At 38.5% G+C, this 17,588-nt stretch overlaps 2 protein-coding genes across 2 annotated transcripts in view; one reads left to right on the top strand and one right to left on the bottom strand.

Annotated features, from left to right (window-relative positions):
- Nucleotides 1-1,712: 1,712 nt before the first annotated feature.
- Nucleotides 1,713-17,588, top strand: part of LOC107556831 (uncharacterized) — a 25,663-nt gene continuing 9,787 nt past the window's right edge. Inside the window, exons 1-2 of the mRNA XM_016240063.1 lie at nucleotides 1,713-1,937; nucleotides 2,418-2,630. The gene's annotated coding sequence lies outside the window, so the exon portion shown is untranslated. The remainder of the gene's footprint in view (nucleotides 1,938-2,417; nucleotides 2,631-17,588) is intronic.
- Nucleotides 6,191-7,940, bottom strand: LOC107556832 (bone marrow proteoglycan-like). Its single transcript, XM_016240064.1, has 5 exons — nucleotides 7,494-7,940; nucleotides 7,213-7,295; nucleotides 6,724-6,861; nucleotides 6,519-6,624; nucleotides 6,191-6,321 (listed from the first exon to the last, which is right to left on the bottom strand). Exons 1-5 carry the CDS (start codon nucleotides 7,879-7,881, stop codon nucleotides 6,254-6,256), a joined length of 783 nt encoding a protein of 260 aa, XP_016095550.1. The 5' UTR covers nucleotides 7,882-7,940; the 3' UTR covers nucleotides 6,191-6,253.

The following is a 17,588-nucleotide window of genomic DNA, read 5'->3' as shown; positions in this document are numbered from 1 at the left end:
TAATTTAATTAGAGAGCTCTGCAACTGCATTCTTACTAGTAAGATCTGAATTAGAGAGCTCTCTAATTCAGATCTTACTAGTAAGAATGCAGTTGCAGAGCTCTCTAATTAAATTAGAGAGCTCTCTAATTATAATTGTTACTAGTAAGAATTGATTTAGAGAACTCTCTAACTGACATTGTTACTAGTAAGAATTTAATTGTAGAGCTCTCTAATTGAATTGTTACTAGTAAAAATGCAATTACGACGAGTAAGGCTGGGAACAATTTAAGCTAAAACGGCTTGCCATACACTGTTAATTAAGAGTTGGATTCTTATGCGCGTGCGCGCACTCAGCGACCAAGCAAGAGCAAGAGCGCGCCACTTAACGTGTTTCTGTCATGGTTACGGAAGTCTTCAGCAGCGCCGCAGTTACTTGCTCGAGTTACTACACTTTCTGCTCCTGGTAATGACGCTCTCGCAGTGATTGCACATTCACAGATGAAACTAATTAAATGCAACATTTGTCAAATGCACACAAATACAGTGTTCCTGTGGCTCAGTGGTAGAGCATTGCGTTAGCAGCGCAAAAGGTCGTGGGATCAATTCCCAGGGAACACATACTGGTAAAACATGTATAGCCTGAATGCACTGTAAGTCGCTTTGGATAAAAGCGTCTACTAAATGCGTAAATGTGAATATACAGATGTTTCAGAATGTTTTCATAAAGCAACAGAAACCCTTTTTATACTGCTTAATACAGCGCCATCTGTTCATGAATAAGTTAAACATTAACATATGCTATTTAAATGCCAATTAAGTGGGGGTGTATATGCTTTCATCAGTGTTTTCGAAACATGACTCAAAATAACTGTGCGACTATCTAAAAAATGCTTTTACTGTTATATAAACACCGATTTGTGAGCATTGGAATTGAATTGTTAGAATAAGCATGCAACACACATCGTGCTTGTCATCACAGAATCTAACCAATGAGAATAAAGTGTGTCGTCATCAAGGCTTTTGCGTGCATGACCTAGGCGGCTGGTCCCGTTTTGCTCTCGCGGTACTTTGAATGCACACGTGATCGTAGGGCGGCTGCAGCGCCGATCAAAGTTGGACAAAAGTATTTTAATGTTACCAGAATGCATTGGTTTTGACAGGCGGCAGCCGATCTTCGCGGCACTGCATGAAGTCAAACAAGCCTAATATCTCTAAAGAGTGTGTTTTTGGATGTGAGAAAAAGATAACCTTATTCAGTGTTATGTGAACAGTGGATGCAATTTGTTTTCCAAGGCAGCAACGGAGTTTCTCAAGTGCGTTTATCTGTTTCCGTCATTTCGGTGACAAATGTTTTATAACAAGGTACATTCTGTCACTGGACTTGCACAGTGTCTGGAAGATAAGCCCCAGCGATCAACGATCCCAGTCATATAAGAACTGCTGTAAAACTGCATGAAATGTCTGTGATTAGTAAGTGTAAGTGCTCGCGACTCTGCTCCGCCCACGGCTCGCCTCTGGGAGCTTGGCTGTTTTCGGAGAGAATCGCAAGCTGTATCTTTCTTTTATAAATCTGATAAAACTGAAGACTCCGGAGATGTGAATGATGCAATACTACAATTATAGGCATTCAAGATAACATGTGTTATGACAAGATGTTATGTCCCCTTTAACCTAGGGCATCTTTTCTGCTGCGGCGCATCTCCAAGAGAAATTGGTAAACGGTTGTATAAAAGGCTCCTGGAGAAAGGAAGTTTTATTGAGGGACTCCTATTTGATAGTTTGTTGAGCGCATTTCCAGGTACATCCAGTAGGAGGCATTATTGTACAAGTTTTCTGCCTGTTGCCTCATTGTGTTATTACTGAGAGAAAGGCAGCTGCGCACTTAGTTTTCCTGCCTATTATTTTGGATGTTTGTTGGCGTTTGGTGTTTCAAAGTGTTAGTTCATGACCATAAAGTAAGTTTCTTCAATTTCCATATGTTGTTAAATGTGTTTGAACTTTGTAGTTTACACTGGCATGTACGGACATGTAACGATTCACGTGTGATCGTTCGATAGATAAACAAGATATGCTATGTAATTTCTGCGAAATACAGAGTTAGATGTTACCGTTTACATAGTAATCGGTCTGTAATCAGTCAAGTTTGATAATGTGGAAGGATTAACCAGTATTACTGCCTTCCTGATGTTATTTGGGAATTAATGCACGGCTTGTTAATGCACCTGGATTTATTAATATATATATATTAATCCTGAAATAATTTTATGGGACCAGACCAATGGTTATATCGTCTCCAATTGCATCCTCTACATACTGAAAACTTCAGCTGTTGTTTAGATTATATTGGAAATGTTAGTATTCTTGATTAGGAAGTGCCTGATGTATGTGTGAACATGTACCTGTTTATTTATACTGTTATGTTTTGTTATTTTTAGACTAATATTCAATACACTTTGGAAAGAAGCTCCAGTCTCCTCATTCTTTGTGTCCTGACCGACACACCAGGAGTGTATACTGCTGATAGTTAGAACCAGAGCCTAGCAGTCTTATTTCCTCTCCAACAACGGTCATTGTTCAGTTGAAGTCGTCTGCATCCGGAAACCTCAGAAAATCAGCTAATGGCTAAGCAGGCAGCATTGTTCATGAAGGTAACTCATGCAACTGGGGAACATGCTTGTCCCAGAGCTATCTGGTTGTTATTCGGAACATGCTTGTTCTGAAAGCTGTAGAAAGAGAAAGGAAAACTTGAAATCGCATCATATGACCCCTTTAAGTCTAGCTGGTGTTATTGAGAATGCTGCTTAAACTTTTAAGGTATTGGCAACCTATTCACTGGTCAACTGTTAAAGGCAACAGAATTTATGCTACAGGTTATGCGGGTTTGGCAACATATTTGATTGGTCATTGGTTAAGGGCAACATGCTTGTTGCTTAAGGCTTTGAGATTTGCTATTAGTTTGTGTTGGGGGATATCAGCATATGGTTTTGTTCTGGGGGGTTATCGCTGCTCTCCCTGCTCTCATCCATGCTAGGCTGCATGGAGGCGCAGGGAGTTCTTGCCCAGAATGGAACCATACTGCCAATCCAAACTGTATGCTAATTGTCAATCATCTTTGACGATAGTGGTCCTGACAGAATTACATTTCCACTAGTAATATGGCAAGCCGTTTTAGCTTAAATTGTTCCCAGTGTTACTCGTCGTAATTGCATTTTTACTAGTAAGAATTCAGTTAGAGAGCTCTATAATTCAATTCTTACTAGTAACAATTATGATTAGAAAGCTCTGCAATTGCATTAGAGAGCTCTCTAATTCAATTATTACTAGTTACAATTAGCATTAAAGAGCTCTGCAATTGCATTACAGAGCTCTTCAATAGTAATTGTTACTAGTAATAATTGAATTAGAGAGCTGTCTAAATCAGTTCTTACTAGTAAGAATTACAAGTAAAGAGCTCTTTAATACAAATCTTACTAGTAAGAAAGCATTTGCAGAGCTCTCTAATTCAATTAGAGAGCTCTGCAATTGAATTGGAGAGCTCTGCAATTGCATTCTTACTAGTAACAATTGAATTAAAGAGCTCTCTAATCGTAATTCTTACTAGTAATAACTGAATTAGAGAGCTCTACAATTCAATTCTTGCTAGTAACAATTATGATTAGATAGCTCTGTAACTACTTTTTACTAGTAAAAACTCGTATTCATTAGATGCAAAACAGATTACACCCATTTCCTTGCCAAATCATACTTTTCAAAATAAAAGCCCTGCGACGGATTTCGTTGTTTTTTTTGTTGTTTTTTCCCCCACAGAGGGAAAGTGCTTGGATATATTTTTTTAATTGATGCTCAAAACACAAGTTTAAATAAATATAAGAAACTAAGAGAATAAAAAAAATTACAATTAAATAACTAATAATTGACATAATTAAATTATTAAAACATATTGACAAATTATGAGTCCAAAAGTGGAGTTTTTAATGCTTCTTCTCTGCAAACCCAGTACACAATCAAATTCCTGAATATAACAAATCATGTACAGCCTTAGGTTGTTCATAATCCGTAACAAAATGATCCAAAAGTGGAGTTAGAGCAGTCAGAGTGCATGCATGGTCATTTTTGCATTTTTTTCCCTCAGGGCACGCGTTTATATCCGGTACATCCTTCTTGTGGATACACCCCTTACGTTGAACACAGAACAGATATGGAAGCATTATCCGTTGTTAATGCAGTCAGAAGAAAAATGTTATCAATCAAACGAAATTTTCTTCGTGGGAACTGCACGTTTTATGATTTAAGGGTGATCAACTCGTTGCTTAACAATGTACAAAGAATAAGCCAAGATGATCCAGAGAAATACAGTGAACTCATTGACAGTCTGAGGTTATTACGGACAGCCATCACATCGAGGCCCCGCTCATACGAACAGGTTGGTTTAACGTTACTGTAGGAGCCAAATGTAATTTTTAACCACTAGATGGCGGTGTGGAATGGGAGGAGTTGGTGTGTGTCATTGGTGTATATCATATGACATTTAAACCCTCATGGTTGTGTGTGTGGAGAGGGTAACAAGTGGCGGGAATACATGGTTCTTACCATATCCTAAGATCTATTAAACCATGAATCCATATGTTTATTTGTAAGCTGCATTCGTTCATTAAATGAACAAAGCAAGAAACTGATAGTGGCATGGACAATGACTTTATTTCCAACTTATGAGTAAAGAACGTCTTACCACCTGTTCCTGGGTGGTTAGGAAGCCACCACAGCTTCAACTGTTTTGTCATGTGGGCAAGTCTCGGGCACACAAATCCTGTTTGGTAGTAATTTTGTCTGTATTTTTATCTAAAAAAGTAAAATAGGTTTCAATAGTTTTACTATACCATAATGTAAATTAAAAAATTTAAATATGTTGCATAATAGGTGCATATTTATTTACAGTTTTTTTTGGAGCCCACTGTCATGTTGCTCCCATATCTCAATTTTCTACTTATTTACTTTCTTCTGTGTTGGTTGGTGGTGGTTTGAAAGGGTCAGGCTGCTTCACGATTCCTTTTTTCTGCACTGGCCTTCCTTCTGTCTCCATTATGGAATCAAGTCCAATGTCTTCTCACTCAGTAAAGCGATCATATTAGAAGATTTACATTTTTAATTCTCAATAAAACCATTCTCTTAAAACATCTTCCCACATGCATTTTCCCCAGTAGTTATTGAATTAAAGCAGCACACAAAAGCAAGCAAAATTCCATGCAGAATTAATTTGAATTTAAATTAGTTTCAAGCAACAAACAGCAATGAAAATGACATTTTAGAAACTCAAAAATATAGAAACACGGAAACAGACCTGATGCTTTGCATTTTTTTGTTTTGTTAGAATTGTTCATTTTTATCTTAGAAGTAAGGCATTTGTTGTTGTTGGATTTCTGAGAAACGTAAACACTGTGGGTCTGTAGTATATCTATGGGAATTTAATAATACACTTGAAGTGTATAATCTTGATTCACTATTTTTTTTATTACCGTTTTAAATGTAAAAGTCCGTTTGGTGATGCTAGTAGCACAAAAATGGCACACTTTACCTTTAAAACCTCTTGCACTAACGTTCATTTGTTACATTATGACTGTCCCAGGGTCCACCGCTGGCTTCACAACAAATGTGTGTGTCAAACCATGTGGCTCTTTCTTTATCCCATAGATGATGCATAGAAACACAGGAACCCAGGCATTCCTGGCCAGATGATGGGATGAAAGACGGCCTGCATGGTAGGCTCATGATGATGACGATAGCTATTAGCATACCAGCGCCTGGCTAAAGCCTTTGTGAAGCTTTAGTGAAAAGCTCTGCGAGGATATACCATTGAGTGACCTTTCAGTTAACAGCTAAATAAGTCAACTATTGGCATGAAAATTACAGTCTTAGATACAGTAATAAAATATAACAAAAGACACATGATAATAAGTCACTTTTATTTAATATATTTTTACAGCTTTATTTAAACAAACGTGTTGAAAAGGATAGTTTTAACTAGTAAATTGCTTACAACAACTTAATGCTATATTAACCAAACTGAATCAGTTGTGGTGTATAAATTGTTTTATTATTATTATTATTAACAATGCAAGGCTAATTTAACAAAACATGGGTTGATTACTGAATAACCCTTATAAATTAATAATAATAAAAAGCAATAATAATTATTATTATTTACTAATTAATAATTAATTATTATTTTTTTCATAAGTTACTGTATAGCAGGTTAGGTTAACCTTCTGGCTGTCTAAACTGGACAGGAACAGATGAACGGTTTGGGTATTGCGCATGGTACATCACTGAACGCCAGATCATCTGAAAATAGACAAAGCTTTGTAAAAACTGGTAAAGACAGATCATGAAAAGAGGAAGGCATCACTACAAAAGGAACACAGAGAATAAAACTTAGGTGAAGGAGTTAATATTTATATATTATTCCTTTGGATCTGTGCAATGAATGTGACTTTTTATTGACAGATTTTTGTTAACTGTTGTTCAGTAGCAACACTTACTCCACGTCTCCACGCAATTCTCCATCCCACCAGCATTATTGGGCTCTCCAAAAGCCCAGCCATTATAGCTCCACTGCGTTCCATCCAACCAAACAAAATTATTTGTCTGTCAAAACAGGAAAGTGACTTACTAGAGGGACAGATATGGTGGAGAAATGAATAAACCATGTGAAAAAGTGAAACACTGCAAAACAAATGAACATACACCAATGATTCTCCGTCCTCCAAGCCATGCGCGAGTGCGCCCGCCATACCGGTCCATTAACTTGCCCATTCCGTCACGAATGTAGCTGCTTGTCACAGAGGCCAGGTGGCCATTGGGGCAGATAGATTGACATTGTAACTAAAGGGAAACATTTTATAAAATGAAAATAAAATAGAAATACTGTTTCATTATGTCATTAACCAGGATATGTTTTCAGCAATTACATTTTAAGTGTAATTTGTAATTTAATTTAAGTGTAAGAATGTATTATTATTATCATTATTTTCTAAATCTTTGAAATGTGCGTGTGTATGGTTTTTATTTAAAAAAATCTACCGGACATGTACTGTATGAAATCAAACATAAATGTCGCTTGATGATTGTTCTCTTTGATTTACATTTCCTGCCAGAACCATATTACTCTAAATAAACAAATAAGCTTCATAACAGGTTTTCTATCATTCTAACAAGTGAAAATGACATTAATACCTCAGCAGTATAGGCATCAAGGTTTCTTGTGAAGTACTGGTAACATTTGCCCTGTAGGACAACTCCTCTACAAGTCCATCTCCCTGTGGACATATCACCACACTACAATCACCAATCCATATCGCAAAGCTTACATTACACGTGACGTCACACTAGCTTGATAAAGGCAGCTGTTCAGTGATCCTGAACAATGCAGTATTCAGTGCATTTGGCCAAGTAGTATCAAACCTGTTTGCTACTTGTACACAGTGATAAAACTAATATAATCTGAGGTGGTTTACCAATCTGTGTCCTTCGTCTTTCCCTCCCAAGTTCCATTTGTATTTCTGGATCTTCAACCTCTATATAATCAGCCTCAAGTGTAGGCTCCTCCTTTACTACATTTTCTTCTTTTTCATCTTCCACCTCTATATTAGTTTCAGACTCTAACTGTTGTACAGCTTCCTCCACAGGTATGATGTTTCTGTTCATCTGAATGGCAGTTATTTCTGGCTCAGGCTCTAGTTCTGTCTCTGGCATCTCTTCAGTCAGGTAATCTGCCTCTAGCATCGGTTCCTCCAACATCACTTGTGTCTCTTCTGGTACTCTGTGTTCCTCTGTTGTCTCTGGCCCCAGCAGCACTGAATCAGGCTCCAACATACGTGAATCTGCAACAGTTTCATCCTGCATCAGAGGACCTTGCTCTGCTTCTGTGTGCTCTACCCTTGGTTCTTTCTCAACCGCCGGCACCTTCAATCCATGCTAGGCTGCATGGAGGCGCAGGGAGTTCTTGCCCAGAATGGAACCATACTGCCAATCCAAACTGTATGCTAATTGTCAATCATCTTTGACGATAGTGGTCCTGACAGAATTACATTTCCACTAGTAATATGGCAAGCCGTTTTAGCTTAAATTGTTCCCAGTGTTACTCGTCGTAATTGCATTTTTACTAGTAAGAATTCAGTTAGAGAGCTCTATAATTCAATTCTTACTAGTAACAATTATGATTAGAAAGCTCTGCAATTGCATTAGAGAGCTCTCTAATTCAATTATTACTAGTTACAATTAGCATTAAAGAGCTCTGCAATTGCATTACAGAGCTCTTCAATAGTAATTGTTACTAGTAATAATTGAATTAGAGAGCTGTCTAAATCAGTTCTTACTAGTAAGAATTACAAGTAAAGAGCTCTTTAATACAAATCTTACTAGTAAGAAAGCATTTGCAGAGCTCTCTAATTCAATTAGAGAGCTCTGCAATTGAATTGGAGAGCTCTGCAATTGCATTCTTACTAGTAACAATTGAATTAAAGAGCTCTCTAATCGTAATTCTTACAAGTAATAACTGAATTAGAGAGCTCTACAATTCAATTCTTGCTAGTAACAATTATGATTAGATAGCTCTGTAACTACTTTTTACTAGTAAAAACTCGTATTCATTAGATGCAAAACAGATTACACCCATTTCCTTGCCAAATCATACTTTTCAAAATAAAAGCCCTGCGACGGATTTCGTTGTTTTTTTTGTTTTTTTTTCCCCCACAGAGGGAAAGTGCTTGGATATATTTTTTTAATTGATGCTCAAAACACAAGTTTAAATAAATATAAGAAACTAAGAGAATAAAAAAAATTACAATTAAATAACTAATAATTGACATAATTAAATTATTAAAACATATTGACAAATTATGAGTCCAAAAGTGGAGTTTTTAATGCTTCTTCTCTGCAAACCCAGTACACAATCAAATTCCTGAATATAACAAATCATGTACAGCCTTAGGTTGTTCATAATCCGTAACAAAATGATCCAAAAGTGGAGTTAGAGCAGTCAGAGTGCATGCATGGTCATTTTTGCATTTTTTTCCCTCAGGGCACGCGTTTATATCCGGTACATCCTTCTTGTGGATACACCCCTTACGTTGAACACAGAACAGATATGGAAGCATTATCCGTTGTTAATGCAGTCAGAAGAAAAATGTTATCAATCAAACGAAATTTTCTTCGTGGGAACTGCACGTTTTATGATTTAAGGGTGATCAACTCGTTGCTTAACAATGTACAAAGAATAAGCCAAGATGATCCAGAGAAATACAGTGAACTCATTGACAGTCTGAGGTTATTACGGACAGCCATCACATCGAGGCCCCGCTCATACGAACAGGTTGGTTTAACGTTACTGTAGGAGCCAAATGTAATTTTTAACCACTAGATGGCGGTGTGGAATGGGAGGAGTTGGTGTGTGTCATTGGTGTATATCATATGACATTTAAACCCTCATGGTTGTGTGTGTGGAGAGGGTAACAAGTGGCGGGAATACATGGTTCTTACCATATCCTAAGATCTATTAAACCATGAATCCATATGTTTATTTGTAAGCTGCATTCGTTCATTAAATGAACAAAGCAAGAAACTGATAGTGGCATGGACAATGACTTTATTTCCAACTTATGAGTAAAGAACGTCTTACCACCTGTTCCTGGGTGGTTAGGAAGCCACCACACAAAGTAAGAACCATCTCCGACTAAGAATTACTGTTGGAATAAAGGAGAATTTCCTTGCGCATAGGAGAAAATGGAGGAATTCTGTGAATGGAAACATTGACTTGCGCATCGGCAGATTGAGTGACTACTATTGGAGTGTGGATCGCTTGCCTGGTGTGTTGCAGAGTCTTGGCGTCTTGAACCAGACAGAGTGTGTAAGCTTTAAACTTGATAATGCAGAGAAGTTTCAGACGCTCGACAAAACGCCAGTGAGTGCACCTCTCTTTTTGAGCGATATGGCTATATCGCATTATGAGATTGATCCGTTGATCCACGAAGAAATTTGAATCACAGCCTGTTTGGAATGCTCTATTTTAAATAATGATTTGGCTTGCTGCACGTCGTTGTGTTGAATTGGATCGCACTCTGCTTGCTCTGTGGCTTGCTTGAAATGTGCTCTTGAAAGCGCTTGTGTGCACAATGAGTGTTGTGGGAAAGATGAATAGCGATGAATTGCCTATTGCAAAGGATGATTCCGATGTGTCTGAAAATAAGTCCATGGTTGATATTGCTGTTGAAAAAAATAATGCTGTTGAAACTGAGAAAAGAGCAAGGAAAATGACTGAAAAGGGTGTCTCATTGAGCATTGAAAATTTGCAACGGCAACGCAAATCAAAGTTCACTCAAGTAAATAAAGTTAAACATAGAGTTAATTATCTTCTTTCTGGAAAGCTGACCAAAGGAACGGTTTCTGATGTGCAAAAGTATTTTAAGAGTTTTGAAACATTGTGTGCTGATGCCATTGAAACTCATAATTCATTGCTGGAAATGCCAATGTCTAAACCGGAGTATGAAAAGCAGCAAAGGTGGCTTGTCTGCACAATGAAAGAACATAATGAATTTATCACAGACGTTAAACAGTGGTTATCAGATGCTGGAGTGTCATATAATGATGGAGGTGATGATGCAATGTCTATAACAGACACCAGTATAAATCCTGATGACAGTGTATCAAATGCTACAAAGAAGGGATCTCAATGCAAAACTTTTTCAATCTTTTTGAGAAGTTGTTTAAATGTAATGGAAGATTTGCAGCAAATGGAAGAGATGAATGTCCGATCTAATCTTCGACTCATTGTTATGAAGCTGCCATACAAGTTTCGAGAAAAATGGAGGGCTGCTGCCTGTGAGTTACAGGAGCGTCGAGGCAACAGGGCCATGTTTTCAGATTTGGTGAACTTCATTGAGCGTCAAGTAAAGATTCTTTCTGATCCATTGTTCGGAGATTTGCAAAGTGGACAAATGGCTTCTTCATTTCGTGGCAAACCTAAGTCTAAACTTACCAGTAAGGGCCTTGCTACTGTTTCAGCTGTTAACACCGTGTCAGATTGGTGTCCATCTGAAGTACAAAATACCTGTACTAATCCTGTTCAACAGAAAGGCGACAACAAGATGTGTTTTGCTTGTAAGGGCAGTCATTCATTGGAAAGGTGTTCTCGTCTAAAGAGCGTGACACACCGAGAAAAACTGAGCATTTTGAAAGAAAATAGATCCTGTTTTGGATGTCTAAAGACTGGACATGTAAGCAAGGATTGTAAAAACCCATTGATTTGTGATGTCTGTAAGCAAAGGCATCCAACCCTACTTCATATGGAAACTAAAGTGAAATCACCATCATTACCAGTAAACAATGTTCTTGTTATTTTGCAAGCTTGTGGTCAGACTGGGGCCGGGAACAAACAGTGTGTCCTATCTATCATACCAGTACAGATCAAGGCAAAGTCTGGTAGCAAGATTGTAGATACCTTTGCGTTTTTGGATCCTGGGAGTTCTGCCAGTTTTTGTACAGAACATCTTATGAGAAAATTGAACCTTACAGGAATAAGAAGCTCCATATTGCTCCGCACTTTAGGCCAGGAAAGGTCAGTAGACACATTCATGCTCCGAGGTCTTCAAATTTCACACTTAGACGGACAGACCTTCATGGATCTACCAGAGTTGTATACTCAAGGATCAATGCCTGTAAGCAAGAATAACGTTCTCACCCAGGAGGACTTAAAGGATTGTCCATATCTGGAGGGTATCAAAATTCCCAGTATCAATAAAGAGGTTGAGCTGTTGATCGGTATTAATGCATCAAATCTAATGGAGCCATGGGAAATCATTAACAGCCAAGGCGGGGGGCCCTATGCTGTCAAGACCCTATTGGGGTGGGTCGTGAATGGGCCTCTAAGAGGTTGTAATAGTGACAGAGGAAAGATTGGCTGTCCTGTAGTCACTGCCAATAGGATCTCCGTCGCCAGGTTGGAGGAATTGTTGGTTGCTCAATATAATCAAGAATTTAATGAGAAGCTGTCCGAGGATGATGTAACCATGTCAAGAAATGATCAACAGTTTATGGAAATAATGGAAATCTCTAACAAGTTTGAAGCTGGTCATTATTGTATAGACTTACCTTTTAAGTCTTCTGATGTAATCCTGCCAAACAATTGCAGTGTTGTAGAACAGCGTGTCCTGAGTCTGAAAAGGAAGTTTAAAAGAAATCGAGAATATCAGCAAGAGTACACAACATTTCTTTCTGATGTTATTGCCAAAGGATATGCAGAGGTAGTACCCCCTCATCAGTTGAAACGAGAAGATGGTAAGGTCTGGTACATACCGCATCACGGCATATATCATCCTAAGAAGAAAACTCTAAGAGTTGTGATCGATTGTGGTGCAGTGTATAAAAGAATATCTTTGAATTGTCAGTTGTTGCAGGGTCCCTACCTTACCAACTCTCTGCTGGGAGTTCTAACGAGGTTCAGACAGGAGCCTGTTGCTTTGATAGCTGATATACAAGCCATGTTTCACCAGGTGAAGGTTTCTCAGAAGCATGTAGACTTTCTGCGATTTCTATGGTTTCCTGGAGATGATGTGACACAGGATGCTATGGAATATAGAATGAAAGTACATATGTTTGGAGCAGTGTCCTCACCTAGCTGTGCCAATTACGCATTAAGGAGGATTGCGCAAGATTGTCAAGCACAGTTTGACTCCTGTGTTTTGAATACCATTCTTCAGAACTTCTATATGGATGACTGCGTTAATCTTTGCCTACAGAAGATGAAGCATTTCATATGGCTCAGAATCTCATTACTGCTTGTGCCAAAGGAGGATTTCAGTTGTCAAAGTGGATGAGCAACAGTCGCTTTATGTTGAGCATTCCAGAGGAATATAGATCCAAGTCAATTAAAGAACTTGATTTGGATAAAGATGATCTGCCAATGGAAAGAGTGCTTGGATTGCACTGGTGTACTGAAGAGGATAAGTTTACCTTCAGATTATCCATTAAGGAGCATCCTTACACAAGGTGTGGCATATTGTCGATGGTTAGTTCCATCTATGACCCCTTGGGGTTTCTTTCACCATTTACTTTGCCTGTAAAACAGCTGCTGCAAAAAATGTGCAAGTGCAACTTTGGCTGGGATGAAAGGATTCCCCAGGTGCTCTTTGAGCAGTGGACAAGATGGTTGACTAACTTGCATCGTATAGCAACACTGGAGATAGACCGATGCGTAAAGCCAAAGGACTTTGGACCATCAGAACATGCACAACTGCATCACTTCTCTGATGCCAGTGAGGGTGGCTATGGCACAGTGTTGTACTTGAGGTTGGTGAATAGCGGAAAACGGACAAAGGCTTTCATGTTAGTTGCTCCTTTTAAAGCAGATAACAATCCCAAGGTTGGAACTTACAGCTGCTGTTCTTGCTGTGCGAGTTGATAAAATGCTTAAAAGAGAGCTACAGATTAATCTGGACCCATCAGTGTTTTGGACCGACAGCATGACTGTGCTGAGTTATATCCAAAATGAGACCAAGTGATTCCATACCTTTGTAGCAAACTGAATAGCTGTGATACAAGACTCAACAGATGTTGCTCAATGGAGGCACATAAGGTCAAGTTTAAATCCTGCTGATGAGGCATCCAGGGGTCTTGGTGCTGAAGAATTTTTAGCATGTAAGAGATGGCTCAACGGCCCTGAATTTCTTTTAAAGGTTGAAGAGGAATGGCCCAAGTCCAGTATGAATCAGTTGTCAATATCTTCGGATGATCCAGAAGTTAAAGTGGATTGTACTGCGTATGCCTTTGCCTGTCAGGTTAAAAAAACTCCTACCAGTCAGTTTCTGAGCTATTTTTCTGAATTTGCAAGACTTAAAACGTCTGTAGCATGGATGCTTAAGATCAAGGAGATGCTTTTGCAGCTTGTGAAACAGAGGAAAGCTATATCGGTGCCTACTTGTGCAGAAAAGGACATTTCGAACACTGACTCAAATAAACTTATTGCATCAAGAAAGATGAAGGACAAAATGGATGACAAATCATTGACTGCTGATGATCTTATGAAAGCAGAAATGGCTATCATTCAGTATTCTCAACGAGATAGATTTTCTGATGAAATTGCTGCACTGAAGGCAGGAGCTACTGTAAAGAAAAAGAGTGACATCTTTAAACTTGATCCAGTGCTGGCCAATGGTCTTGTGAGAGTAGGAGGAAGACTCGCTAGGACTGTCATGCCTGAGGAACAAAAACGTCCAGTTATATTGTCTAAAGACCAGGCTATTTCACAGCTTATTTTGAAGCATGTACATCAACAACTGGGACATGCAGGAAATGGATGCTTAAGATCAAGGAGATGCTTTTGCAGCTTGTGAAACAGAGGAAAGCTATATCGGTGCCTACTTGTGCAGAAAAGGACATTTCGAACACTGACTCAAATAAACTTATTGCATCAAGAAAGATGAAGGACAAAATGGATGACAAATCATTGACTGCTGATGATCTTATGAAAGCAGAAATGGCTATCATTCAGTATTCTCAACGAGATAGATTTTCTGATGAAATTGCTGCACTGAAGGCAGGAGCTACTGTAAAGAAAAAGAGTGACATCTTTAAACTTGATCCAGTGCTGGCCAATGGTCTTGTGAGAGTAGGAGGAAGACTCGCTAGGACTGTCATGCCTGAGGAACAAAAACGTCCAGTTATATTGTCTAAAGACCAGGCTATTTCACAGCTTATTTTGAAGCATGTACATCAACAACTGGGACATGCAGGAAGAAATTATATGTTGTAATTTCTTCGCAAACGGTATTGGATAACTAATGCTAATTTTGCCTGTCGGAAAATAATCTCAGACTGTGTCATGTGTCGTTGTCTTCAAGGAAGGGGGGGAGAGCAAAAAATGTCTGATTTGCCAGTGGAAAGAGTATTACCTGATTTACCACCATTCACAAATGTCGGCGTCGACTATTTTGGCCCTGTTGAAGTCAAGAAAGGGCAAAGCACAGTTAAACGGTATGGGGTAATTTTCACATGCATGGCAAGTCGGGCCGTGCATCTGGAGATGGCTTATAGTTTGAATACAGATTCCTGCATTAACGCTATTCGCCGTTTTTTTGTGTCATCGTGGTCAAGTTGTCCAGTTGAGATCCAATAATGGCACAAATTTTGTCGGAGCCGAGCGAGAGCTGAGGGAAGCTGTAGCTGGGTTAGACCATACTAAGATCCAGCATGCCTTGTTATCAAAGGGACTCAAGTGGACATTTAATCCTCCTGCTGGGCCTCATGTTGGTGGAATTTGGGAGAGACTTATTCGACTTGTAAAAAAGGTGCTGTATTCAATCATCAGACAACAATCTATGGATGATGAAAGCTTTCAGACTCTTCTGTGTGAGATAGAAGCCATTCTTAACGGCCGTCCCATTACAAAATCCTCTGACGATGTGAATGATCTTGAGGCACTTACACCTAATCATATTGTCCTCCTTAAGTCTAAACCGCTCATGACTCCTGGACTATTTAACGAAAGAGATTTGTATATCAGAAAAAGGTGGAGACAGGTACAGTACTTGTCGGATCTCTTTTGGAAACGGTGGGTAAAGTAATACTTACCATTACTTCAAGAGAGACAGAAATGGATAAGGCCACGAAGAAGCTTTACAGTGGGAGACATTGTTGTCATCATGGATCCTGTAGCTCCTCGAGGATCCTGGTTGTTGGGAAGAATAATCAAAACCTACCCGGACAAAGGTGGATTTGTCCGATCCGTCCAACTTAAAACAAAAACAGGCCAGTTGGATAGGTCTGTATCCAAAATGTGTCTATTGCTGGAAGCAGAAAACTGAAGCCGATTCACAGTTTCAATATTCAGACTTTATGGCTCCTTTCATGTGTATAAAGTGTAATTGTAAATGTATATTATTACAATTATGGGCTGGGGTGTAGGAGCCAAATGTAATTTTTAACCACTAGATGGCGGTGTGGAATGGGAGGAGTTGGTGTGTGTCATTGGTGTATGTCATATGACATTTAAACCCTCATGGTTGTGTGTGTGTGTGGAGAGGGTAACAGGTGGCGGGAATACATGGTTCTTACCATATCCTAAGATCTATTGAACCATGAATCCATATGTTTATTTGTAAGCTGCATTCGTTCATTAAATGAACAAAGCAAGAAACTGATAGTGGCATGGACAATGACTTTATTTCCAACTTATGAGTAAAGAACGTCTTACCACCTGTTCCTGGGTGGTTAGGAAGCCACCACAGTTACGTTACTCTAAACTTGTGTGCATGGAGTTGACTATGTATGAGAGAAAGTATTACAGACACTACATCAGGGTGACCAGCTGTCCCCGTAAATGTCCTCGTTTTACAGCTCGTTCAAAATAGCCCGCAAATAAAGCCCGACCAACACACGGCAGCCTGTTGGTTAACGGAGCAATCGTGTAGTGATTATTTTCACCAACAGAGGGGGCTGTGCAGCTAAACTGCTAGACTTGGTCGCGCGCGCCGCTACTTCATGAAGAATGTAACCTGGAGCAGAGCGCCGTTATCATCAATTATCAAAAGAAACCTCGTTAACGGTTTCAACTTTCAAGGTAGTAACACACTATGTTAAATTAAAGTTATAGGGTTATGCGTTTTATAAAAGGGGTTCAACTGGGTGCGGGATTGTTTTGGACTATTTTAAACGTCCCCATATCACAACGCAGCAATTTCCAAACACGACTTAACTATATCACGTGGTGAAGGTTCACTCGGATATGAAAAAAAAAAAAAAATTATAATAAATGCAAAATAATAGTTAACATATTTGTTAAAAGTTTAAAGGTATATTTGTTAAATGCTGTTGTATTTATCTTATATTTATGTTGTTTTATTTTTGTAATGTGATTTTGTAATGTCTTTCTTTTGTTATAACATAATAGGCATATTGTTTTGAACTGCTTTTACAATGGTTACTATTAATAGTGCAATAGTTTTTTTGGTGAATTGTATTTAAAAAAAAATCCTTATAATAAATTAAATCATAATAATTAATGTATAATAATATAGGGAACCCACAACAATTAAAAAAACAATAACATTTAAAAATGTATTGTCCCCGTTTTTTTTAATTAATAGATCATTCAAATGAGATTTCCGTGATATTTTGACCACTCAAATAGAAAATGTCCCCGGTTTCCATTTCAGAAATCTGGGCACCTTACACTACATCAGTGGCGGGCTGTGCATTTTACACCTAGGCCTTCAGTGGCGTCCTACATGAATTAATCCATCTATTCATACCATCATAATGATGCCACGGCTATAGAAACCATAAATATTACACAGTAATGCAGTATAACAGGGCACTACATAACAGACAGGTATCTTATGTAGCGAGAATGAATGCCATTACTAAAGAAAAAAACTCAATTAACAATTGCGCAACACATCATCTGTAGCTGAAGCATTAACCTAACAAAATGACACCAATACAGTCCATCCGATGTTCTTACAGACATTTATTCACCCAAACGCATTTATACCTTACAGATAGCATTGGTATAAAACAAATAAGGTGATTACATGTGTTTTAAAGTTGACCTAACAATT

This window comes from Sinocyclocheilus grahami, unplaced genomic scaffold (assembly GCF_001515645.1).
Source record: "Sinocyclocheilus grahami isolate Dianchi unplaced genomic scaffold, SAMN03320097.WGS_v1.1 scaffold579.1, whole genome shotgun sequence".
In the NCBI taxonomy this organism is placed as follows: Eukaryota; Metazoa; Chordata; class Actinopteri; order Cypriniformes; family Cyprinidae; genus Sinocyclocheilus; species Sinocyclocheilus grahami.
Note: the sequence above shows the minus strand (reverse complement) of the source record. Positions and strands in the feature narration are given on the sequence as shown.